The sequence below is a fragment of the Phyllostomus hastatus genome, unplaced genomic scaffold, assembly GCF_019186645.2.
Source record: "Phyllostomus hastatus isolate PE091 unplaced genomic scaffold, TTU_PhHast_1.1 phas_contig_210, whole genome shotgun sequence".
Classification (NCBI taxonomy): Eukaryota; Metazoa; Chordata; class Mammalia; order Chiroptera; family Phyllostomidae; genus Phyllostomus; species Phyllostomus hastatus.
This window is the reverse complement of record NW_025333737.1, coordinates 29,232,594-29,256,584: the sequence shown is the minus strand read 5'-3', so window position 1 is coordinate 29,256,584 and position 23,991 is coordinate 29,232,594. Positions and strand designations below refer to the sequence as shown.

Genomic DNA, 23,991 nt, shown 5'->3' with positions numbered 1-23,991 from the left:
AGGGCTGGGGGCACACCTCTCCATCTGGTCAGTGTGGGGGCTGGATACTCTGCCAGCAGATGGGAGGGCACAGGGAAACAGCACGCAAGTCTAAGGGGGGTGCCCAAGGGGGTTATTTTCATCATATATTTATTACATAAATATATAGTAAAATAGACGAGCAACAATTACCATAAAAATATCTTTCTTTAAAATCCTGACCCAAAACACAACGGGATGAAAAATCGCACATAACAGACATACTGATTGTCAACGTGGGACGGGAGTAGGAGCCCCCCAAGTCACTCCTGCTGGCCCCGCCCCCGGGGAAGGGACCTACCTCCTTCCCTGTTTCTGGCCACAACCCCCCTCCCCCCACCCCAGCACCAGCTTCTCATACATTCAGTAGCGCCTCCAGGGAAGTGTCCCCCTCCCCCACCCAGGAGTTCCCAGGGCAGGAATTACTGTCCCCCTCATGGACGGTGTCTGTGTCACATGCCCTGCCCTCTCCCAGCCCTGTAGACCCGCAACTAGGAGAAGGGGTAGGGGCTCCTCCACCCCCACCCTCCCCAAGTCTAAGCAGGGAGGAGGCTGGATGAGGTATGTGTGTTATGAGTGATAGGACGGGGAATACTGAGATGGAGAGGTGGGTGGTGGGGGCGGGGTAGTGGTCATGGCTCTGGCACCCCCTTGTCCTGGCCTGGACCCCTCGTCCTATTCTCAGCAGCCCCTCCTCCCACCAATACTGCACCTGCTGCCCCCACCCTGCCTGCCCTAGTGCCCCGGGCCAATACTGGGGGAGACATGCTAAGCACCCACATCAAGGGCATCCCCCTCATTAGCACCAATGGCCCCCAGGAGAGGGCCCTGTCCCTGACTTCCAAAGCAGGGACTGGGACAGCTGCCTCTCTAGAGCAGGTTCATGGCATTCCTGAGTCCCCCCCAGCTCCTCCCCCAGCACGTGTACTCGCTCACACATTCACGCAGAGAAATGCACACACACCCCCCACATCACTGCGAGTGAGGGGGAGGGGTCAGGGGAGGAGTAGGGAATCACAGCTCATATGATTGGGGAGGGGTATGGGGATTCCAAGTGCCCGTAAGAGGCCGAGCCTCTTCAAGGCCTTTTCTCCACCATGTCCATGGCTGAGAACGGGGGGGGGGGGTTGGGGGTACAGGTGGGGCTGGAAGGATGGAGGAGACAAAAGACAGGTCAGGAATTCCACTGGGCCCCCAGGGGTAGGAAGAGGGTACAAGAGGGCTTGCCCGTAGGACAGGAGGAATACAGGAATCAGAGCCCCAGGAGAGAAAGAGGGAGAGACGAAGACAGCATGTGCGGCCCACCTGCCCAAGGGGGCGGGGCGGGCACACGCACAGGTGACAGTGGATGCTCTTCCAGGCCCTCCCCTCCGTGGGAACACCTGAATGGCAGGGAAAGGACGGGCCCTGACGGGCAGCACGGCGTTGCCTGCATGTGTGTGTTGGGGGACGTGGCAGGCTGAGGGTCCAGGTGGGATGGCAGGTTCCCCACTGCTTAAGACATGTTTGCCCCAATAGTGCAAAGCGCAGGAAGCCCTGGCACCCCTCCCCCCGCCCCATTCCCCATGGCTTCCGGGGGCATCTATGTCCACCCATCCATCCCTGCCGACGTACAGCCCTGAGCCCAGGGCCCTCTGGTCTGCTCTGTCCCTCCCCACCCTCCCCTTCCCCCACCCACGGGAGAGCTACCTCTTCCGTCCCTCTCCCATGCAGAGAGGGTGATAGCCAAAGGGAGGAGGAGGAAGGCAGCCACCCAAATGCAGACCAACAGACCACTCCTCACCAGGAAGGTGGGAGGTGGCTCAAGCCAAAGTCCCTGAATTAGAGAAAAGAAGAGGGGAAAGGGGTCCCAGGGGCAGGGGGGCGGCTAGCCTAAAGAGCTTCAAAGAAAAAAAAAGGAGGAGCACCAACCGCCCCTTGCCCCGGAGCCCCAACTAAGTGCTATTAATCTAAGCGCCCCATTCCTTGGTGCCTGCCCGCCCGCCCAGAGTCTGGGTTAGTGCGTGGACGTGGGAGTGGGAAAGGAGGAGGGCAGAGGTTAGAGAGAGCCCAGGAGACACATGGGAGACAGAGTCCTAAGAGGGCGGAGGCTCTGGGAGAAGCTCAAGCACACCCCCTCCTCGCCCCTGGTGCAGCAGCATCTGGATTGTAGCTAATACTGCAGGATGTGAGGGGGGCGGGAGCTCGAGCCACAGTTTTTCCTGTGTGGGTGCCAAGGTGTGGAAGGAGTCGGGCGGTGGTGTGGGGACAGGGAGAGGCCCCTGGGGCTGGGCACTTGAACGGGGAGCTGTGCAGGCAGCAGGGCAGGCTGGTGAGGGGCCAGCTGGCATCCAGCGTGAGAGGTAGATGGAACTCAGCGGGCACGAGTGGCAGAGAGCAGAGGGAGCACTGGGGTGGGGGTGCCAAAGGGGCACAGAGGGAGGGGCAAGGCAAGGTGGGGTGGCCAGGACCCTGTTGTGTGAACTCACAGCTCTGATCGGCAGCCCTACCCTTAGGGACCTTGTACGGGGGTTGGGGGGGCAGTTCTCTCTGATTGGGGGTGAGGAGGGGCAGCTCTCAAAGTGCATGGGGGTGGTAGGGGGGGTCCTCCCCTCTGGCCAGCCTCAGTTAATAACTTAATATTATCTCTCTCTCTCTCTCTCTATCAATCGCTCGCTCTCTCTTTTTTTCTTTTTCTCTCTGTCTAGTTTTTCTTCATTTATCTTCTCCCCTTGCCTGGTTTTCAAAGTGCAGTTAGAATGACTATAATTTTTAACCTCCGGGTAGGAGCCAAGCCAAGCCCTTCTTTGCACCCAGGCATCTGGGGAAGCAGAGAGGCCCTTAGCCCGTAGCCTGAAGGGGGGGTCGAGGCCCAGGAACTGGACAGGGGACTCTCGTGTGTGTGTGTGTAGGGGGTGAGGTGAGGGTATTTCCCCCCACCCCGCACTCCTGTCCCCTACAGTCAGGATGGCTTGTCCCCTCTTAGTTCTCCCTCCTTTCCCCTACCTTCTCAGGGGACGGGGTCCCGGGCACTGCCGGACACGTCCCTCCCAGCCTCCCACACTGTCCTTTTCATAGCGAGTTCATTTGTTTGCCCTGTCCCAGGGCTGGAGGCTCTGAGGAGGGACGGGAGAGTGCGGGCGTGTGTGGGAGCTGAATCTATCCGAGGACGAGAGGAAGGAGAGAAGAGGTGTGGGGGTCTCCCTCAGCCCCCAGCTCTGCCCCTTCTCTCCAGGCTCCTCCCCACCAGCTCCGCACACCCTCTGGCCGTCTGAGGCTTTAGACTTCCTGATCCTCAAAGACCTCGAGGAAGAGTGGGGGGAAGAGTTCGGTGGGGCACTCGACTTTCATGTGGAGGAAGCGGCTGGCGTGGCAGGCCCCGATCATGCGGAGGTCAGTCACCTTCATCAGCAGCTTGGGCCAGAAGTGCGGAATGTTGTGTTTGCGGTGGTTGACGTAGTGCTCGAACGCCAGCAGGTACGCCTCCTGACTCTTCTCGATCTTGTCCACGCACAGCAGGCCCGAGCGGTCTGCGGGACGGGGCAGGTGCGAGGGTGAGCGGGTCGTGGGAGACAGGGGAGAGAGGAGGGGCGGCGCGTGGGGGAACACGCACCGTGAGGGCACGTGTAGGAGGAACGACGCCACGGCAGTGGGAGGGAGACGAGGGCAGGAGGGATGGAGGGATGAGCAAAGACGACAGAGGGACAGAGGGGTGAGAAGAGAGAAAACTCTGAGACAGGAGGGGACTGGGGGCAGAGAGAAGGGTTGGTGGCCAGAGAGGCGGGGTGGGAATGAGTGTAGAGAGGGGACAGAAGGGGACAGGGTGAGGGGGGACAGGGCAACGACAGGAAAAGAGCAGGAGAGGGATCTGGAGGCAGATGGGGCCAGGGAACACAATGGTGTGTATGTGTGTGTGTGAGAGAGAGAGAGAGAGAGTGACAGAGCAGGGACAGGGGGTGGGCCCAGATGACAGAGATGGTCTGGATAACGGCGGTAAGCTTGTGGGACACAGAGGTGGGCTTGGGGATGGGGGCAGACAGGGACTAGGATTAAGGAAGGAGAAGAGCCCTCCCAGCCAACCAGCAAGTACCTGTTGACATTAGCAGCACAGCCTGCAGTAGAGCCACTTCTGTGTCATCCAGGTTAAAGGCAGAGAGCGACTTGCCCAATTCAAAGATGGCGTCGGAGACTACGCCCAGGCCGCCATTCTTGAGCTGCTCCCGCTTGACGGCCATCTCCCCGCTCAGCGTCAGGGTGTCGCTCTCGGGGTCATAGCGGACGGCAGCCCGCAGGGACATGATCTCCATGCAGCACCCCTTCAGGAGGATGATCTGGTCTTCACAAGGCAGCTGTGGAGCGCAGGGCCACAGGAGCACTCAGCAGGCCCCTCCCCGAGGGCGTCCCCTATGGGTGCCCCCTGGGAGAGCTGAGGCCCCCAATGGCCTGGGCTAGTAACATGTACACTCTGAAGAGCTAACCTTGCGTTGGGCCACAGGCGTGCCCTATTTCATGAAATCTCGTAGTTCTCCTATCCTTCTCTCCATCCCTACTGCAGATGAGGAAACCGAGACACAAGGGAGTTGGCGACACAGCCAGGGTCACGCAGTTGGTATGGCAGCCTGTCCCCAGTTAGTGCTCTTTAAGACGAGAGCTTCCAGGCTGCCTAGAGCTGGGTGGACGTGTAGACTTGTGGGGGGAGAGGGGCTGGCAGGGCCTGGGAGGCGCCGCGGAGACTAGGCCCTGGCAGCCTGCTGCTTCCTTAGGGGCCAGGTAGCTCAGAGTGAGTGTGTGAGTGTGTGAGTGTGTGAGTGTGTGTGCTGGGCGTGTGTTGACCTAAAGGATGTACTCCGTGTCCTGAGCAGCTCAGATAAGAATGTGCCAGGGCTGAGTGACCCGGGGCACGGGTCCCGGTTTCCCTCCAGTGTCATCACCATGGCTCCCCGCCCACCTGCCACTCACCTCGGAGAACATGGGCAGTTTTTTGGCAAAGTCCACCACACGAGTGATGGCCGGGGTGATGATCTTGGTAAACTCGCTGAAGGCCTCTAGGTCCACCTTGTCTCCGTCCGGCATGGAGACGATGGGTGACTGGCCAATGTCATCCGGCTAGAGGGACAGACGGAGGTCAGCCGGGGCTGCAGACCCCTTTCGATCTCTGAGGGTCCCTGCCCACCAGGGGGAGCTCCAAGGCAGCTTGGGGAAGAGTGGCCACCGGCACCTGAGACTGCTAAGTCCCAGGCCTAAGGCTTCTCCTTCACCTCTGGGCAGAGAACAGCCCAGAGCCAGAGCCCTGAGCCTGCTAATATAACAACAATCATAACGGCAGCAGAAGTAATGTCATGATAACAGAAGCTGTATTTATTGAGTACTCACTACGGGGCCAGGCCTGAGGTTACAAGTTTTACATATATTATCTCATTTAATCCTCATCACAACCCTGTAAGATATTATAATTATCTCCATCTCACAGGTGAGGAAACAGAGGCATAGGGTGGCTAACTAACAAGCCCCAGGTCACAGGACTAGTGAGTTACAGAACCAGGCAGTCTGATTCCTGACCGCTACACGCACAGCTGCTTGGTATCAGAGCCCGTGTGCTTAATAGCACCCGATTCCCACCCGCTGGCACACCCCACCGGTGTCCTGCCTCCCCCCACTGCATGCAACCACCTGTCCATCGCCCCTCGAGCTGACCATTCACCTGGCACTCACTCGGTTTTGCCAGGGCCTATACAATGCCTGGCACCCAGAATAATGTTACATGACTGTGTCCCCCGCCCCTGCCCCCCTAGTCACCGTGCACAGGGAAAAGAGGGAGGTCACCCCTGCAGGAAATTCAGTGAGGAAGGCAAGTCCCTGTCCTCACGTAGCTTCCAATCAGATGGAGTAGGCAGGACCCAGACAGCAGGGACACATGTACAGGTGTACAAGACAAAACCACCAAGGTGTGGGGGGGGTATCAGCTTTGGGTTAGACTAAACTAAGAGGGCTTCCTGGAGGAGGCAAGACTCTGAGCTCGCTCACCTCTCCCTGGCACCCGGCTGCCGCTCACCCCCACCCCCTCCCCCCTTACCAGGAATTTCCGCCTCTGCTTCCAGTGGCTGCCCTGGGCATTTGTGCTGCGATGGGCCTCCGTGGCAACATGGATCAGATCCCACTCTTCGGGAGTGGGCTCTGGTCGCTGCTGCAGCGATCGAATCATCTCCTCCTTCCGCCGCCGCTCCCGGTTCTGCTCGATCAGCTTGCGCTTGGCCACCCGCTTTGAGTCATCTAGAACCACTGTCAACAGCAGGAGGACACGTGCCCGTCGCACGGCGCTCTGCACAACCCTCTCAGAAACTACTCTTCCCACAGCGCATGTAGGGGAAGCTGAGTGCCGGGCGGGGCTGAGCGACTTCCGAGTTGCCTAGCAGCTGGGGGGCACAACCTGCACCACGCTAATCACTGGGATACCGACTCCACTTTGGGCCGATCCAGAGGCAGAGCAGGTTCTGGTCTAAAGGGTTATGGTGACAGCAGTTACTAGAAGACCCCGCCACCAGGTCCCTAGGCAATAAAAGGTGTCCTCTCACCCAGAAGTGGGGTACCCCCTTTGGTAGTCAGGAACATGGTGCTAGGGTGGGGTGCTCAGGACTTCTTTCTACCCAACAATCCCGAGGCCTGGAGTGGTGAAAGGTGGGTAAGCACTGGGGCTCACGTGCGGAACCCAGAGAGGAACCCTTTGCTTCCTTTCCCCAGGGATGAGGGCACCAGGAACCAAGAACCTGAACTTTCATTCCGCCATCAGCCTGATCTGCACTGTCGCTCTGCCCTGTGGGCCCTGAGGGTACCCTGGAGGGGAGCTGCCACATCTGAACTGGCCCCCAACCCAGCCACCTGGCCGGACACTCCCCACGCACCGCCGCCCCCCCTTACAGTCCATGGCCATGCCCACGGAGATGCACTTCTTAAAGCGGCACAGCTGGCACTGGTTGCGGGTGATCTTATCGATGACACAGCAGCTGTCATATTTGCAGGAGTAGGTGGGATGCAGGTTCTTCTGAATTGTGCGGCGAAAGAAGCCCTGGGGTGGGGGGAGAGGGAGCATGTTGAGATCGTGACCTTCCCTTCCTGACCTCCCATGCAGCTCACTGCGGGGTGGGGGCCTGGTGAGGGAGCCTGGATGCTGCGGCCCCAGCAGGCCCAGGGCCACTGGGCTCTGCCCGGACCTAGGAGGGCCTTAGGAACACACACCCTCAGCTCCCCCCCACTGCTAAGGGGTGGGGGTGCATGGGTGGGGGTGGTGGCAGAGGCGGGGAGGATGAGTGAAGTTCGGAGACCGGGGCCTGGGATGGGGTGGGGTCCTGTGAAGCCTGAGGAATGGCAGCAGCGCAAGTCCAGTTGGTACCTGATTTCCGTCTTGCTAAATGACTCTGAAGCCACACTGCCCCACAACCACCATTCCCATACATACATGCTGCCTGTCACCCAAGCGGGTGGAGTTTATGAAATGAGGTGGAGTGGGGTGGGGTGTCAAAAAGTCAAAATGAGGCATTGTGTATGAATTCCAGTGGCTCTAAACCAAAATTTTCGGTTCCGTACGTCACGTTGAATGTTCACGATGTGCCAGGCGCGTCCAAGCCTTTCCCTTGAGGCGTCGGCACACGCCACACTCGTGCGCACCCCGTGGGGCAGGGGGCTGTCCCTGTCTCCGTTTTGCTGACTGGAAAAACTCAAGCTTGGAGAGATGTAGCAATTTGCCCAATTGGCTTAATTTGCTTCAATTGCCCAAATGGCTAAGTGGGCGTCAGAGCCAGAGCGGGTCCTGAGGTATGAGACACCGAGGTCTGAGCGCTCGGATCCTGGGGTGCACTAAAATCACCTGGGGTGCTTGCCGGAAGTACAGACTCCTGGGCCTATGACATCGGACTCTCCAGGGGTGGGGTCAGGCCTCTCTGCCCCTTTGGGGGGCCCCTCTGGAACTCAGAGGCCCTCAAGGGTGAGGCTTCCTGGTCTACGCTAGCTGCTTGTATGGCTTCCGGGGACCCTGCTGGGGGACTCTAAATCCCCAGGGGTCTTGGTTTGGTTGACACCAAGAAAGAAAAGAACTGGAAGTCTTTACATATATATTTCCGAGGGGAGGGAGAGAGAGAGAAACATCGATTTGTTGTTTCACTGCTCTATGCTTTCATTGGTTGTTTCTTGTATGTGCTCTGCCTGGGCACTGAACCCGCAACCTTGGTGTATCTAGACAACGCTCTAACCAATAGAGCTACCCGGCCAGGGCCCCTTAAACATATTTTTAAATATTTCTGTTTCTTGGAAAGTTATGTTTGTGGGAGGTGATGATCCCAGAAAAACCACACAGGTTGAAATATCCAGAGTGAAACCTAGTTAAGCCTCCCCCCCCAGTCTAAAATCTTGTCCCCTCTGCCGAGGGAGACCCTGCCATCCTCTTCCTCTCTGGGCTCCCCCAAGAACCCCACCCCCTAGCCCTGCACTGGTTTTCACCCTTTCGGGTGCAGTGGAAGCAACCGGGCAGGGAACTTGTCCCAGGGCAGATCCCTGGGCTCCACCGCGGAAGGTTCTGCTGGGGCTGGGGTGAGGCCCAGGGATCTGCATTTAACTGGGGCTGCAGGAGGTCTGTGAACCGAATTTTGAAAACCACTGACCCTGGTTTCAGCTGGCGTCTGTCTCATCGGTGGGCCGAGAGCAGCGTGAGGACAGAACACACACTACACCCCTCATGCCTAACACACTGGGGGGGGGGTGACAGCTGACATTGACTGGGTGGTCCTTCTGTGTCTGTCATTGTTTTACTTCTTGTGTTTTTAGTAAAGTATTTTTGTCATTAATTTTAGAGAGAAAGAGAGAGAGAGGGAAACATCGATTTGTTGTTCCACTTATTTGTGCATTCATTGGTTGCTTCTTTCTTTTTCGTTTTAAAAATTTTTACAGATTTTATTTATCTATTTTCAGAGAGAGGGGAAGGGAGGGAGAGAGGGAGAGAAATATCAATTTGTTGTTGCCTCTCACGTACCCCCAACTGGGTACCTGGCCCGAAAACCCAGGCCTGTGTCCTGACAGGGAATCGAACCTATAACCTTTCAGTTCTCAGACCGGCACTTAGTTCATTGAACCTCACCAGCCAGGGAAATTGGTTGATTCTTGTATGTGCCCTGACTGGGGATTGAACCCGGAACCTTGGTGTGTCCAGGATGACTCTCTAACCAACTGAGCTGCCTGGCCAGTGCTATCACTGTTTTAAATAGTCTGTGTGAATGATTTCACTTAATTCTCCCAACAATTCTATGAGGCAGGTAGCATGATTATCCCCATTTTGTAGATGAAGAAACCAAGGCTCAGAGATATTAGCCATCTTAACTAAAAGGGGCAGAGCAGGGATTATGAATGAACGAATGAATGAGATGAGAGAAATGGTGATGTAACAGGTGGGCTTTAGGTTACATGTGTACAGAGCCATCTGTTGTGCTGGGTACTAAGGGCCTTAACAGGAGTGAGATGGGGCTCAGGTGGTGGGGGAGGGGCAGGAGCTGGCTGGTCCATACCTTGCAGCCCTCACAAGTGATGCAGCGGTAGTGATAACCGGTTGCCTTGTCCCCACACACGACACACTGCTCGTCTTTGTCCAGGTAACTAGGGATATACCCTGGGAGGGAGGAAGGGAGGCAGGCAGGCAGGCATGGCTTGGGCTCCCAGCAGAGAGGCTCCTACACTCTCTGCAGCCCCCAACTTGTCCTTCCTGGCCCACCCCCTAGCCCAGCTTCCCCGCAGGGTAGAATCCTAGAGACACATGAGAGGTTATCTTGTCCATCCCCTTCCCTAAGAACATGGAAGAGCAAATGCCAGCAGCTCAGCTCAGGGGAACGCAGCCCCTCAGCCCTTTAGCTCAGGCCCTGATTCTGGGGCGGGGGTGGGGGTCTCAAGCAAGGGGGCTATGGCAGAAGGGAAGAGGCCCTTTCTGACCTAATCCTCCTTCAAGGCTGGGCCATGCCCATGTCACCCGTCTCACCTGCAGCCAAGTCCATCCCAAGCCCTCTAGGAGGCTCTTCCTGTCCGACACAGGAGCTGCTGGTACACGCCCAGGCCCCGGGAGAGCCATGGTCTGGTTTGGTGGGGCTCAGGGCAGGGAGGAAGGGCACAGGTAGCCAGGCTCACCTGACATGCTGGTTTTCAGGGAACATTGGCCGTTCTTTCTTTTTCGCTTTCCATCTGGTGACCTGGCACTGGATGGGGGCAAAGTGGGCAGCATCACAGAGCCGTCTCTGGGCAGCCCCCTTCTCATCCAACCCACAGGCTCACACAAGCCCCCGGGCTTGACTTTCTGCATCTCATGTCCTCATTCTACCTCCCACCCCCAGGTCAGCTGACAACACTAAGAAGGGTCCAGCTATCTAGAAGCTTCAGAGAGAGAGATACGGGGCTTGGCTGGGGCACAGGCATGTTCTAGGGCCCCAACACACACACACACACACACACACACACACACGCACACACACCAAGCATTACAAAACCTTAAACACCCGTCATGTACAAGATAGCCACATAGTCAAGCCTTCAGTACATGATACATGCAGAAAGAACCTTCAGGACATGCTTCAAGCAGCAGAACCTTTAGAACACGTACATGTATGTGTAACACAAGCCCAGTGCATATGAAGCTATGCAGCCTTCAGTATCCACCCAAGCATGGTAAATAAGCATCAGGATCTACATATCCATGCAACTTCCAGGGCCTTCTCAAATGTGTGATACGACCTCTAGGATGTGCCCATGTGTTTGTTACACAACCCTCTGGACAGACACCTAATAACACCACCCCCTCCCCCCAGGAAACATGTTGCTTAATTTCCAGGTGGTACATTCATGCTAAATAACCACAGCGACGGAAAATACATAGCGCCTCGCAGCTAGAACCCAGAGCCAAGGATATGGCAATAGGAAAGGACTTCCAGAGCCACCCTGCCCACCGTATCCACTTAACAGAGCAGCAGACAGAGGTCCCGCTTGTGCCTGCTGACGCTGCACTGAAATAAGGGCCAGGACACGACACGGAGCCCCCCCACGCAAGAGACCAGCAGCCCATAGCCACTGCACATACGTGTCGCCAGCCTCTCCACATACATGTTACATAACCTCAGCACACACAGGTTACGTAAGCTGTCCACATGCATGCACGGATTGTATAACCTCCCACACCCATCCTGCGCGTGGCATGTTGCAGGGCCCCTCCCCTGATGCAGCTCCCAACATACTGACACAGTGACCTTGGCCAGGGACACAGTCAAAGACAGCTCTGTGTCCCACACCCCCTAGGGGATACCCCTGTATGATTTCTGTGACATTTGGAAAGTCAGACCTCCCTCCCTCCTCCAGGAGGGGAGGGTGTAGGGGAACTCTGGGCCACCTAGGCCCCAGCTGAGCTGTCGGTCTTCAGCAATTATTAGATTTACAGCTTTTGGGTGCAGTCCCAAGGACAGCCACAAGGTGGCGCAGGGACGTGGGGGAGGGGAGGGTGACAGGGAGGGGCGGCAGCTCTTGGGGGACCCGGAACCAGGATTCCAGCCTTTCTCTGGTTAGAAGCAGACTCTTCCAGATTCACAGAAGTCTGGGCAAGGAGGTACAGAAGCTGTCAGGTAGAGCTACACAGTGACACCCAATCTTCTTTTTGAGTCCACCGCCGCCGCCCCCCCCCCGCCCCCCCCCCGCCCCCACCCCTGGAGTGAGGAGGCTTTGGGAAAGGGAAACTCCAGGTGTTCTGGCCACTGCCAGCCCCATCCACTTCCTCCACCCCTCCAGAGACCCAGTCTTGGGCCCCAGGGCTTTGCCTGGCCAGGCCTCTGGCCTCCTGGCTCAGGATCTGGTCTCCTAGGCAACGGCCACTCTGCTCCCCAGAACACTCCATCCCCCACCCTCTCCCTGGCCATAGACACAGGCTGTACCCAGCTCTAGGGGCACCACGCCAACTGGCACAAAGTCCCATGCCACTTGGAGTTAGTGGGAGAGGCAGAGACCCTCTGGGCTCGACTGTAATGCAGATCACGGGTAGCCCATTCCTAGCGGCGTGTGTAGGGCTGATGCCTCCTCCACGTGTGAGCAAAATCTGTAGTTGGCATGCCTTCTGCTTCCTGGGAGGAGCCCCACGGCAGTGCCCGCCCTTGCCCACGAACAAGGAAGAGCTTGTGGGGCTCCCAAAAGGTTCCAAATATAAGCACGGGCCTCGACAGACAGTTACTGGTGCATGTGACAGGACAGTTCAAGGCTAGCCCTGCCCAGCCGTGTCACATGCACCAGGGCTGTGGACTACACACTAGGGGTCAGATGTGTGAACAGGTCAGCAGAGAGAGGGGGCAACTGGCAAGACTGTTAGCATTTCACAAGCTCAGGCGAGGGAGGCTGAGGGGACACTGGGGGCATTTGAGACTGCCCAATACCGTCAAGCGAGGGGCCACACGCCTGCTTCGTGTCACTTCTCTGCTCTGGATGACTTCCCCACTACAGAATGGCTATCTGTCCATCCAGGTGCCTACTTCTCCGTCACATGTGAACACGACCTCATCTCCTGGGCAAAGGCAGGCAGCAGGCTCGCCGGCCTTGCACCCACTCTCCCAAAGGCCCAAGCTCAGCTCTCTCCTGCCCAGCCAGGTGACCATGCCTGCCGCCCAGGAGTCGACACGACCTTGTTGCCGGACCCATTACCTGTTCTCCTCTGGGTCTGACCCACACTCCACCTTGCTTGGCTTCTGTTCCATTCACTTCAATTCCATCCAGGATGCCCTCCAGCACGCCAAGAGACTGGGGTGGGCACACTGGCCCCCCCGGCACACCCACAGGCCGCCCACCCCCCGCCACCCAGGCCTAGGGCACAGCACCCATGGTGCCTGCCTCAGCACGTGGCCTTTCACACCATGCCCTGCGCCCCAAGGGGGGTGGGCGGTGAGACGGGCCAGGGAGTGGCAGGTGGTGGTGCTGGGGGGAACGCTGCGGGGGGAGTCCTGGGCTGGAGGGGGAGTAGCTTGAGTCTTGTCCTGTCCAGAGGTCCCTGTAGAGAGAGCGGAGAGGCAGCGATAAGGTGGCAGCATTGTGGGGTGGGTGGACGGGAGTCCTCTGGTGGCAACTTGGGGATCATAACAAGATGGTGGTGGGCACGGAGGGCGGGTGTGAGGACAGAACCAGGCTGAGCCCTCAGATCCACAGGTTTTAGCAGGCAAAACTGGAGATCCGTGTCTTAAGCCCCAGACACGGAAACGGACGGAGGGAAAGAATGAGGTCATCCATGCACCATGTCTAAGTCCTGACATTTAATGAAGTATCTGCCCCTTGACAAGTGTCTGTTAAGCACTAGCGATTGTTACGGCCCATCCGGCCAAGTTTTCGTGAAATTCACCCACCACAGGGCAAGGGGGGACCACAGATGAGCGATTTTGAGCCCAGGCCTGGGAGGCACTCGTGCAGGAAGGGCGGGGTGTGGGCACGGAGGCAGGGGTCACGACCACCCACCGGAGCGCCCTGATGGAGGGAGACACCGAGACCGTGGGGAGCGGACCGCCCCTGCTGCTGGCCGAGTTCTGGCTCTCCATCCCCAGCCTCCCAAGGGCTCCTGAGCTGTCCCTAGAACGTCCCAAATCCCACTTCCCAGGCTAGGGACCAGACATCTCAGTTGGCTTAGCTGAGCTGCCACCCACCAGGACGGCAAGGGGAAGGGGAAAGCAAACGAATCCACCTTAACCGAAGAGGTAATAGTGCCCCCCGAAGTGAACTTCGCAGGTGAGGGCACTGGGTCTCAGAAGGCTTCGTCGTCGTTCTCTCAGGCTCACAAGCCAGTGAGCAGGTGGCGCAGGGGCTAAAACCTCGCAGCCTGGCTTGAAGGCGAGCCTCGTCCCACCCCCTGGGGTCCGGAGGGGTGCCAACCGGAGCCCACCCTTCCCTCCACACCGCTCCTCTGACCATGGGCTCCAGATCTGAAGCTTACTCTCTGAACCACAGGCAGGTGTGGGCGTGCTGGGGACGGGGGCGCCAAAGGGTGCAGCTCCCAACACACAACTTGTGTGGAGTGGCTGCTGCACTGGAGACCTCGCCCCTGGGCCCCCAGCCGGCCCCCCGAGAGCTGATAAGGAGCAGGGTGGGAGGGGCGTGGTGAGATAAGGGAGGCCAATGGGCAGGGCAGGGCAGTGGGATGGGGCCTCCTCACTCAGGTGAGCCCCCAGCGTAGGGAGTGTGGCCGGAGGGCAGAAGGGCAACCCGTTCTGCCTCCAATACCCCCACAGACCAGGACTAGGCACTGGGGGCCAGACAGGAGACTGGTGGGGGGTGTGAGCGGGGAGCTTTAGCCCAGAGAGCCGTCAAGAAAGTAGGTCAAGTTTTTCTTGGCTTGTGGAGAAATTCCTGTTATAAATTTATAATGGCGTAGCCAGCCTGAAGGGGTGGAGGTGGGGGAGAAGGAAGAGTGGGTGGGGATGCCCAGGGCCTGGGCAGTGGGGCCTGTCGCTCTCAGCCAGAGCAGTGCGGGGCGGGGGGCCGGGGCCGTTGAGAGGCCGGGCTGGACAATAGAGGGCTATTTTCTGTGGCCCGTTTCCACTTCTGCCCGTGCCCAGCAAGGCTTCCTTGGGTCTGTCTGTCTGTATCTGAATGTCTCTCTCTCTCTCTCTGGGTGTCTCCCCATCTCCCCCCCAGGCTGTGCCTCGGTGCTTGGCACACCCTGGCTGCGGTGCTGCCCCCGCCTGTCTCCTGCCCACCTGGCACGCTGCCACCACTTGTTTACAGAGGCTGGAAAAATCCACTCGCCAGCAGGAGGCCCGAGTGCCCCTGGGGAGGGGAGGAGACAGGCACAGGAGTGGGCATGCTGAGAGAGGGGCAGCCCTGGGGAGCAGTCCCTGGGGGCAGGCGCAGAGGGCCGGGATGTGTGTGAATGGGCGTCGGCAGCTGGGGGCCAGGCCAGGCGTGGGACACCAGCAACAGCCACATGCCACGGGCAATTCTTGTCCCAGGCCATAGCTCTGGGGGACCCCCTCCTCTCTCCTCCCTGCTGCTGCCAGTTGCTACAGGGCACACCTGGGGCAGTGCCAACCTAAGCCACCATATTTATTTTCCCTTCCCCCCTCCCCAGCCCAGCCTCAACTCCAAATGTGTCTGGGCACCACCAAGGGCTTGCACGTGCCCGCTGTGGGAGGGGAAGGCTCCCTCTCCGCCCCATCTCTGTGCTGAGCTGAATGGTGCCCTAGTGCCTGTTGGTGCAACCCAGGCTACACTGGCAGTGGGACCCTGGCAGTGGGCAGAGGAGAAAGGCACTGTCCTCACTGCTTAGGGCAGCTTTGCTTGGCCCCTAGCAAGAAGGTGGAACTCCTGGGAATTCCTTGTCAGCTCCCCAGGGACACTGAGATGACACAGAGCAAGCAGAGGGCCAGCGTTTGGGGAGGCACATGCCATGTGAGCCTGTGTTAGCTGTGGGCAGGGAAAGGTCAGCAGGGAAGGGGGCATGGGGCAGGGATACCCACGCTGAAGGGCAGCCTCTCTCCCCTCCTCCTGGAGTCCTGCTTAATTCCTCCCCCCGCTCCTTCCTTGCACATTCCCTGCAGAGGCGAGGCTCAGCCCCAAGGAGGTGGAGGGGGTGGAGCTATGGGGTTCTGAGACGAGGCTGGACAGTCCTGGACAGTGGGACAGCGAGACCCACCTGTCAGCTGGCCTGGCCACCCACTCCCTCTTTGTCAGATAAGCGCTGCCGGGTGGCAGTGTGGGCAAGGTGCCCGCGGAGGGGAAGCATTTCATTAAGCTTAAGTGCTTCTGCAACGGGGGGACAGAGACGAGCGCCCAGTGCGGCATCCACAGGCGTCACGCCAGCTCCCCACTGCCAGACTCGCCCACTCTGCACGCAGTCCTGCGGACCCACGGGACCTTCCCGAAGGACTCCTGGGGCTGCCAGACCCCTCTGACCCCAGGACCCGGCCCCCAAGTCCAGACACACTGTTCTCCTGGGTGTTTGCTCTCGCCCTCGGCCCCACCTGTCTAGGGCCCCTAAACTTTGTCCTTAATGCTCTAGAGGAAGCCCAGCCCTCCTCCTTGCCAACCACAGAGGGAAAGGCACACTCACAGAGAGGGGGCCCAGAAAAGGGGAGAAAGGGGGGCAGGCAGGGGTAAAAGAGATTATGGGGGAAGATGGGAGGAAAGATGAGGAGGGGTAGGAACAAAGAGCTGGGGAGGGATGGGGTAGAGCAGGGGCTGCCTGTGAAGTCTAAGGGGAGGAAGAGAGGCGGCAGGAGACGGGGCGGGGGATGGGGACGGAGGGATGGGGGAGAGAAGGGCGAGGCAGAGAGGACAGATACGGGGAGGAGGAGAGAAAAATGGAGGGGGAGACAAAGAAAGAAAGAAAGAAAGAAAGGTAACAAAGAAAAATGGGTGGGGGGGTTACTTCATGCCCTGCCTAAGTCCCACCCCACGGAGGCTGGGGGAGGGGGTAGTAGAACTGGTTTCCACGGTGACAGCTGGTTCTTGGTGGCCTGGCATGTGGGCTATTAATAGTGCTGTGGGTAGGTTCACACCTCCCTCTCCCCTTCCCCTTTGCCTACCGCTAGGGTGGGGGGAGATACCACCCCCCCCCCCGCCACCCCATTCCCAAGGATCCGGCATGGATGCCCTGATCCCACACCCTGGGAGCCGGCCGAGGAGGGTGATGCAAAGGGGCCCAGGTGGCTGCTGCAGCCCAAACATACACACAAGCATGCACAGGCAAACCCAGGCATCTGTGTGCAGACACTGCTGCTGGTGCCAGCGTGGGCTCCCGCAGGCAGCCACAGGCACCGACAGCCCCTGGGAGTCTGGCGAGGGTGGAGGCTGCAGCAGCCACACAGGCCCCCACAGTGAGGGGTAGATGCCCCTCAGGGCTGGGACCTTTTTTCCTCTTCCCCGACCCCAACCCCCCTTTCTGTTCTCAGGTATGGCCTGAGCAGGACTGCCCCACCCAACTCGCTGTTATCCCAGTGCCAGGAAAGAGAGAAGGCGGGAAGGAAGGTACTGGTTGGCAGGTGTGAGATGGCAGAGGAGTACGCAGACACAGGCACCAGCTTGGCAAGAGGGAGGGGGGTGGGAGGGAGGCCTCGCTCCTTGGTGGGCTCTCTCTGGGCACCCACGAGATGGGGTTCTGCAGCGTAAGGGCAGTGACCCTGAAGTCTGATCTCCAAGCCACTGTGGGACCCTGGAGGCCGGAGAATGGGAGATGGGGGTGGGGGGGATATTGGATCAACAAAGGATCCTCTGCCCCCAAAGAACAGAACAGGAAACTCCCCCCTGGAGGTCAGAGACAGGACATAAACAGCAGCCTGACTTGGGCCAGATGCCCAGTGTGAACAACAAAGACCATGCTTCCCCCTAACACCACCTCACCCACCTGCCGCTCTCCTCGCCCTCCTCCCGCCCACCCCGGCTGGCTCCAGGCAGGCGTCAAGGTGGTTGCCCGGGTCTAGAGGTCACCCCCATGCCCGGCTCCTTCCCTGCCAACCCGCAGAACTTCGTGTCCCCTGACCCAATTCCCCTGAGGACTGGAGGTGGGAAACCCAAGTAGCCCAGAGAGCAGAGCTAGGAGCACCCCCAGCTGGGCACGGCGCATTCTCCCCACCCTCCCCCCCGGCAGCCAGGGGTAATCGGAGCTGGGTGCTGGGGCAGCTGAAGGCTGGAGGCATGAATGTCACGGGGCCGAGGCGTTCACTGCAGACGGTATCTGGGCACAGGGCTTGGGGTCCTCTCTGCCCCACTCCCCTCTTCCGAGGAGAGAGGAAGAGGCCACAGAGAGGAATTGTCCCTAAGCCCTGGGGAGCACCGCCCAGGAAGGAAGGAAATGGTGGAAGGGAAAGGCAGGGATGTTCTTCTCTCAGGCACCCCAGGGAGGTGGAAGCGAGCCCCCACTGAGGGAGGGAGGGAGGGAGGGAGGGCGGGAGGGAGAGGGTAAGGAGGGAGAGTGGGGGAAAGAGAACGGGGCAGAGGGAGGAGGAGAGCGAAGGAAGGAATGGGGAGAAAGATTAAAAAGTGTGTGTGTGTGTGTGTGTGTGCGCGTGTGCGTGCATGCGCACGCGAGCCCGCCTGCAGTTGAGTCTCTGGCACACACACGGACACGTGCAGACACACACACTCACCCCGCATGCGCAGAACGGCGGGCTCCGAGCACCGTTCCACAGACATTCAGAGCCCTCCTCGGCCCACACATGCACACAACAGGCACACATGGGTGCGCGCACAACACACCCACTCCCTGATGTGTACAAAAAACGCCGATAGCCACCCAAGCCTCCTCCCCTTCCCCTTTCCCCGCCCACGCGCCCGGGTGAAAGAGAAAATGAAACAGGCAGCTAGGGCTCTCTCAGCCCAGAGCTCATCTCTCCCCTGTGGGAGAGGAGGAGGAAGAGGGGGTGGGTTGGGGGCTTGGTCCAGTCATGCTGCACTTTGCTACTTCTGGAGGGTGTGGCTGAGCCTTTGGCCCTAACCTTTAACTCCAGTCCCTGGTCCCCAGGCTCAATGTTCACCCCCAACGTGGGGGAGCAACGGTAGCATTTTCTGGGGACCACTAAGTTTCCACCTTGCTCTCCTTGTGTACCCAGAGCACTTCTGACCCGTCCCTCTGGACCGCCTCACACAAAAGTACGCAAAAGTGAGGTCCCCTTTGGCAGCCCTGCCTCGGCCTGCCAGGGAGGACAGCAGCACCATAGGCCTGAACACCATATGCTCTCCAGCACACACCAGCCCCAGATGCCTCTGAGAGGGACCCAGAGCTGTCTCTAGTCCCAGCGGCATGTGTATGCCCACCCTGGAGTGTGCCCAGCCCCAGAAGGAGAGGAGAGGCCGCAGGCATTGCTGACCACGCCAGGAAGCAACCCAGATTGGACACAGGCGCCACTCCACGGTGCACTATTCACCCAAAGTCTGGGTGAGGTGGGCATCATGGCCCCCAAACGACGAAAGCTCGGGCCCAAAGTCAGCAACTGGTGAGTGGCAGACACCCAGCCGCCAGCTCCCAGTCGGTGCTCTTTCTACTGTGATCGCGCTTGCCTCTCCCCCAAGACCTACAAAAGCCCCCCAAGGACCTTTGCAGCCAGGAGAACTAGAGTTGAGATAGGCTCCCCAGTGGCCATCCACGGGGCATCCCCCCATCGTCCTTGCTACACCTTGAAGGGGAGGAGCTAAACAAAAGGGGTTTGTAGGAGAGAGGAATCTGATCACCCGCTTCACGGAGGGAAAAGGCAACCCAGGACAGACCGTGGATCTCGAGCCACCACACCTACCACACTGATTGTTACTCAGTGCCACCACCCTTCACACTGATGTCCCCTCCATGCAGAGGTGGGGAAGCCAGGGGGTCTGTCAGCCGGGGTTGGGCCCTGGTTGACTGGTCAGTGGTGCAGCTGGGTAGCTGGGTTGCTGGCTCGCCAGGAGGGAGGAAGGGTGCTACACTCTCCAAGTAAGAAGGGTTAGGGAGGCAAGCCTGCTTTCCTTGTTATTACCCATGCCTGTGCTCCCGGTGTTCAGACTTGTCCCAACAGAGCCGCAGTGATGCCCAAACATCCACGCATGTGCCCCTGACTGGGGAGGTGTGTCCCAGGCTGAAATGCCAAGGACTCCCTTTAAGAAGCAGCTAAAAGCTCAGGTTTGCAGGAGCTGCGGGTTGCAAAAACTTGTCAAGGAGAACATGGTGACGTAAAGGCTGAGGGGTCTAGAGATCAGGGACCCGTGATGCCCACCCCCACCCCCCACACCATTCCTGTCGCTGCGGTGTCTGGGAGCTCCAGTTCTCCACCAAGCTCCCCGGGGGCCCCAGACCCGCAGTCTTCCTCGCTGGGACAGCCAGCACAAACAGGGCTTGTCAGGCACCGGCACTTTTTAAAGCATTTTATATATTCTCATCCTCTGACCCTCACAAAGCTGAATGAGGTATGTATTATCATCTCCAATTTACAGCTAATACAAGAGAGAGGTTAAACTGCTTGCCTAAGGTCACACAAACAGCAGCAAGTGGCATTTCTAGGATTCAAACCCTGGCGACCTGGCTCCGGAAAAAGCCCATGCTCTTAACCATAACCTGCTAGAGGAATGACACCTTGGTCTTTCGGCCAGTGATGCGTTCCCTGTGACCTAGCCTCAGTTTCCCCTTCTGTAGCAGCCCATGGATTCTCCATAATGTCATCACTACCAGGTCTTCCTCACCCAGACAGGCCACAGCGAGAGGGGAGCAAGGCAGACATGCCTGGTATCCCCTGTTCGGATGAACTCTCTAGAAGAGGTGCGCATTCTGCCGCCCTGGGCTGGAGACCGCACTCTTAGGAGAGGGCCTCACCCAGCCCTGCACGTAGTCGGGGCAGCTGTGCCCTCCGAAACAGGCTGGGCAACGAGGACACAGCTGTTGGGCATCTCTCAGGGGTGTGGAGAATGGCCACTGTGGGTCCTGCCAACTCCAGGCACTGCCCATGGGGCCGAGTCTCTTCCAGTGCAGGAGCCTGGTGGGAAGCTCCTCACTGGCGTGGCTGGAGCTCAGTTGCTATGACGAGCACACCCAGGGCTTCCACCTCTCTGGCTAAGCCTGCCAGCCTGAGAGGTCAGCATGGGTGCTAGGTGACCCCCTTCCCTACCCCTCATTCCCAGCCCCCAAAACTCTCTGGTCTGCAGCTGCAGCATTAAGGAAGTGCAGGATGTCCTGAGCGGCCAGCTGAGCCCCCCGCCCCCCACCTCAACCTCTCCATGACCCCAGAGGCAGGGCAGGCAGGGACTGAGGGGCGGGGTTTGAGTATTAACAACCGGAAAACTATGAAGAACATCACTGCCAGTTCCCAGCCCTGAGAAAGGAGGTTGTGGCAGAAACAGACAAGAACAGGGGTAGACAGACGGGGGGTAGTGACAGGGTGAGAGTTAGAGTCTGGCAGAGAAACAAGGAGAGCGAATCAGACACAGCAAGACTGAGCAACAGAGAGGCAGCGTTAGAGAGAAATTCCAAGTCAAAAATACACATCACTCACCCAGACACTCACCAGCATACAGCCTCCCAAGGAAAGGTTCCAAGTTTAGACAGGAGGGCAGAGGTGGAAAAAGGGGCCAGACTCAGGGTAAGAGGCAGGAACTCAGCTGAGGGTGAGTGAACTGCCCCAGGAAAGGCTCAGACAAAGGATCCCAGCAGGGGCAGCTCGATTCCCGCCTCCCATTTGCTTTGAGGGTGGGGATAGAGACCCTACACCCCCTTCCCCCAGCAGCCAGGATAATCCCAGCTGCTGGAAGTTACCGGACACACTGCTTCAGGTCCATGACTCGGCCCTCTGGAACCCCCCTGCCCCTACTCTCTTTGCTCTAGTTTCCATGAAAAAAAAAAAAAAAAAAGCTGAGCCTTAAGGAAGAAGATAGAAGGAAGCTTAAGGGAAAAGGGCCACGACTGTGTGAGCATGCAGGGGTGTGCCTGACTGCACAGCTGTAGTGTGTGTGTGTGTGTGTGTGTGTGTGTGTGTGTCTGGGGCTGTCTAGACACAGCTGTTGGTGTGGACCTGAGCCTTCTGCACCTGAGTCCCTGGGACTGTGTGCAAATGAGTGCACCTGTGTCTGGAGTTCCCACAGTCAATCAATTAACAAACAAGTATTTGCAGAGCACTTCCTGTACTAGGCTCTGGGTGGGATCCAGAGCTCTTGGAGCGATTCTGCCAGGTCTCAAGCTCGCCATCCAGTAGGGTGGCATGAGAAGCCACAGACCTAGGCTGTTATCAGGAATGCACGCCTGGCACCATCACACAGGAAAGTCTTTTCACGCGAACACACCGACTCTTCCTGGGAGCAGGGTTTTTGTCGTAGACAGAACCTCAGCGATCCACAGTAGGAGTCTGAAAAAATACTTGTTGCTAAGCCGTGTGTACCTGTGTCCAAGTACAACCGCGTTTGCATTTGACGGAGGGACGGCGACCGTCACTACGGGCAGGTGACGATGCCCGTGTGACCGGGCTCCTGTGAGCACGTGTGTGCCTGTGAGTGACAGAGTCTTTTGTAATGTGCGGCTGTGTGCAACTGCCCTGTGTTCATGCCTGCGTGCGACAGTGACTTTCTCTGTGTGGGTGACGGCAACTCCTCCTTGCCCCCGTGTGTGGCAGCATCTCCGTGTGGCCCTGTTTGTGGGTATGTGCGTGGGTCAGTCTCCCGTGGGTGTGTCCCACCCCCTGAGCTCCCCGGTGCAGCAGCAGCCTGCCTCTCCCCTTGTCCCCGTGTGGGTGTGTCCAGCGGCTCCTGTCCTTGAGTGTGCCTGGGTGTCCCTGGCTGTGCATGTGGCTGTCTGTGTGGGCATAGCTTGGTGTCTGCATGTCACATTTGCTTTTCCCCTCATCTTGGACAACAGCCCCGTTCATTCCTTCCCCCTCCTGGGGCCAGAGCCATCATTGAAGAGTGGGTTCCCATCCCCCCAGCTTTCTTTCTGGGACCTCCACCCTGGAAACGGTGGCTCTCTCCACTGCCCCTATCATTCTCCCCTTCCCAGGCCTTTCTTTCACACTGGACAAGGGAGGGCCCCAGGCAGAGAGGGGGCACCAGAGGAGACACGTTGCAAGGGGAGGGAAAAAAGGGGGGCACGCACAACACAGGTCCATTCCTCCCTCTCCTCCAACCACCCCAGCTTGCAACCGTCCTAATCATCTAGGGACCCTCAAATACACTCCCCCCACCCCCAGCCACGTTTTTGCAATTAGGAGTGTTGCAACCAGAGAGCCATGCTCAACTGGGGAGGCGGGTGAAGTTGGGGGGGGGGGGACTTCCCGCTCCCGCGGCCCGTGCAAGCACGCTGCCCACCCTACTCACACTGCCCTCCGCAGCTGGAGGCAGCTTTGCAAAGGCCACTCGGCCTCGGCCTCGGAGGCTAGGGGTGGGGGCTGGGGGCAGGCCTCCAGCGCACCGTAAGTAAACAAACCGCGGCGCGGCGGGCGGGGGCGCTCGGGCGGCGGGCAGTGGGGCCGGGCCCGGGAATGCGCAGCAGACCGGCCGGACAGAGGCCAGGCGGGCCCTCGAGGGGGAGGCCCGGACGCCATCTCCGCTGGCAAACCCCGGGGCCCACCGACCTCCTAGCAACACCTCCCCTCCCAAGGGCGTAAGTTGCAAGCTCCTGGGCTATGACAGGGTCGCCGGGGCGTCGGGACAGGCAGAAGCTGACGGCGGGTACCCCCACGGGCACCCCCAGACCGCCGGGGAGCTGGCGAGAGAGCCCCACGGCTTTGCATAATCAATCGCAAGGTATTTGCATATTAATGCCCCCTCGCTCCCTCCCCCTTACCTCGGCGTGGTGCGCTGGACCGGGCTGGGCAGCTACACGGGGTCTCAGCGCCCCGTGCGGGGGCCGTCCATGGGGGGCCGGTGGGGCCCGGGCCGCCCGCCTCCTGCGCCCGGGTGTGAGTGCGAGTGAGCGCGGGGGGGGGGCGGGGGGCGAGTGTGGCGGCCCCGCGGCTCCTCCGGCAGAGGCGGCGGCCGCTCTTGGCTCCTCCCTTCCCCGCCCCGCTCCGGCTGGGGCTCTCGCTCGGCGCGCCCGGCCGGCTCGCGGCTGCTCCCTGCAGGCCGCCTCGCCGCCGCCGGCCCGCGGCCCCCTCTCCCCACCGCGCCCCGGGCCCCGGGCCAGCCGGCCGCCCGGCCGCCCCTCGCCGCCCCCGCCCCCATCCCGCTCGGACTCGCCCTCCCCACTCCGGGCGTCTCAGGCCGGAGTGGAACTTGGTGACATATTCTCAAAGAAATGTCATTTGCAAAATAGTCTTTGCTTGCTGAAAGAATGGGAGGTTTGGGGGTTGCATTGTGGGGATGGAAATGGGAGTATCGCCTTATTAAGGAGCGGGGAAGATTAAGTACCAAACCCCTGGATGTTCAGAGTTGGTCTCCGCATTCGGCCCCTCTCTGCCAGCAGCTCACTGTGTGACCTTGAGCTAATCACCCCCGCTCTGGGGGGGCAGGGGTTCCCCGACCTGAAAATGCGAGGGTTGGGCAGGTGACCTCTGAGGTCATTTTAACTGCGAT

The 23,991-nt window shown here is 59.2% G+C and overlaps 2 protein-coding genes across 7 annotated transcripts in view; one reads left to right on the top strand and one right to left on the bottom strand.

Moving 5' to 3' along the window:
* Positions 1 to 167: 167 nt before the first annotated feature.
* Positions 168 to 23,423, bottom strand: THRA (thyroid hormone receptor alpha). The gene is made up of 9 exons (XM_045836119.1): positions 23,264 to 23,423; positions 12,697 to 13,039; positions 10,156 to 10,223; positions 9,546 to 9,646; positions 6,913 to 7,060; positions 6,071 to 6,276; positions 4,957 to 5,103; positions 4,088 to 4,346; positions 168 to 3,527 (listed from the first exon to the last, which is right to left on the bottom strand). The coding sequence occupies exons 2-9, from the start codon at positions 12,747 to 12,749 to the stop codon at positions 3,277 to 3,279; spliced, it is 1,233 nt and encodes a 410-aa protein (XP_045692075.1). The 5' UTR covers positions 12,750 to 13,039; positions 23,264 to 23,423; the 3' UTR covers positions 168 to 3,276.
* MED24 (mediator complex subunit 24) overlaps positions 22,751 to 23,991 on the top strand; it is a 30,634-nt gene continuing 29,393 nt past the window's right edge. For 2 of the 6 annotated variants that reach the window (XM_045836114.1, XM_045836107.1), the window contains exon 1: positions 22,922 to 23,223. The gene's annotated coding sequence lies outside the window, so the exon portion shown is untranslated. Of the gene's footprint in view, positions 22,890 to 22,921; positions 23,224 to 23,991 lie in introns of those variants that run through there. The other 4 variants (XM_045836117.1, XM_045836115.1, XM_045836110.1 and 1 more) reach the window with 3 other exon arrangements.

Coding starts and splice junctions, on each gene's coding strand:
- THRA (XM_045836119.1), bottom strand. CDS start 12,749: ATGGAACAGAAGCCAAGCAAGGTGGAGTGTGGGTCAGACCCAGAGGAG. Junction 7,061..9,545: donor TCACTTGTGAGGGCTGCAAG/GTATGGACCAGC, acceptor CCCCCACCCCAG/GGCTTCTTTCGCCGCACAAT. Junction 6,277..6,912: donor CGTGGGCATGGCCATGGACT/GTAAGGGGGGGC, acceptor TGCTGTTGACAG/TGGTTCTAGATGACTCAAAG.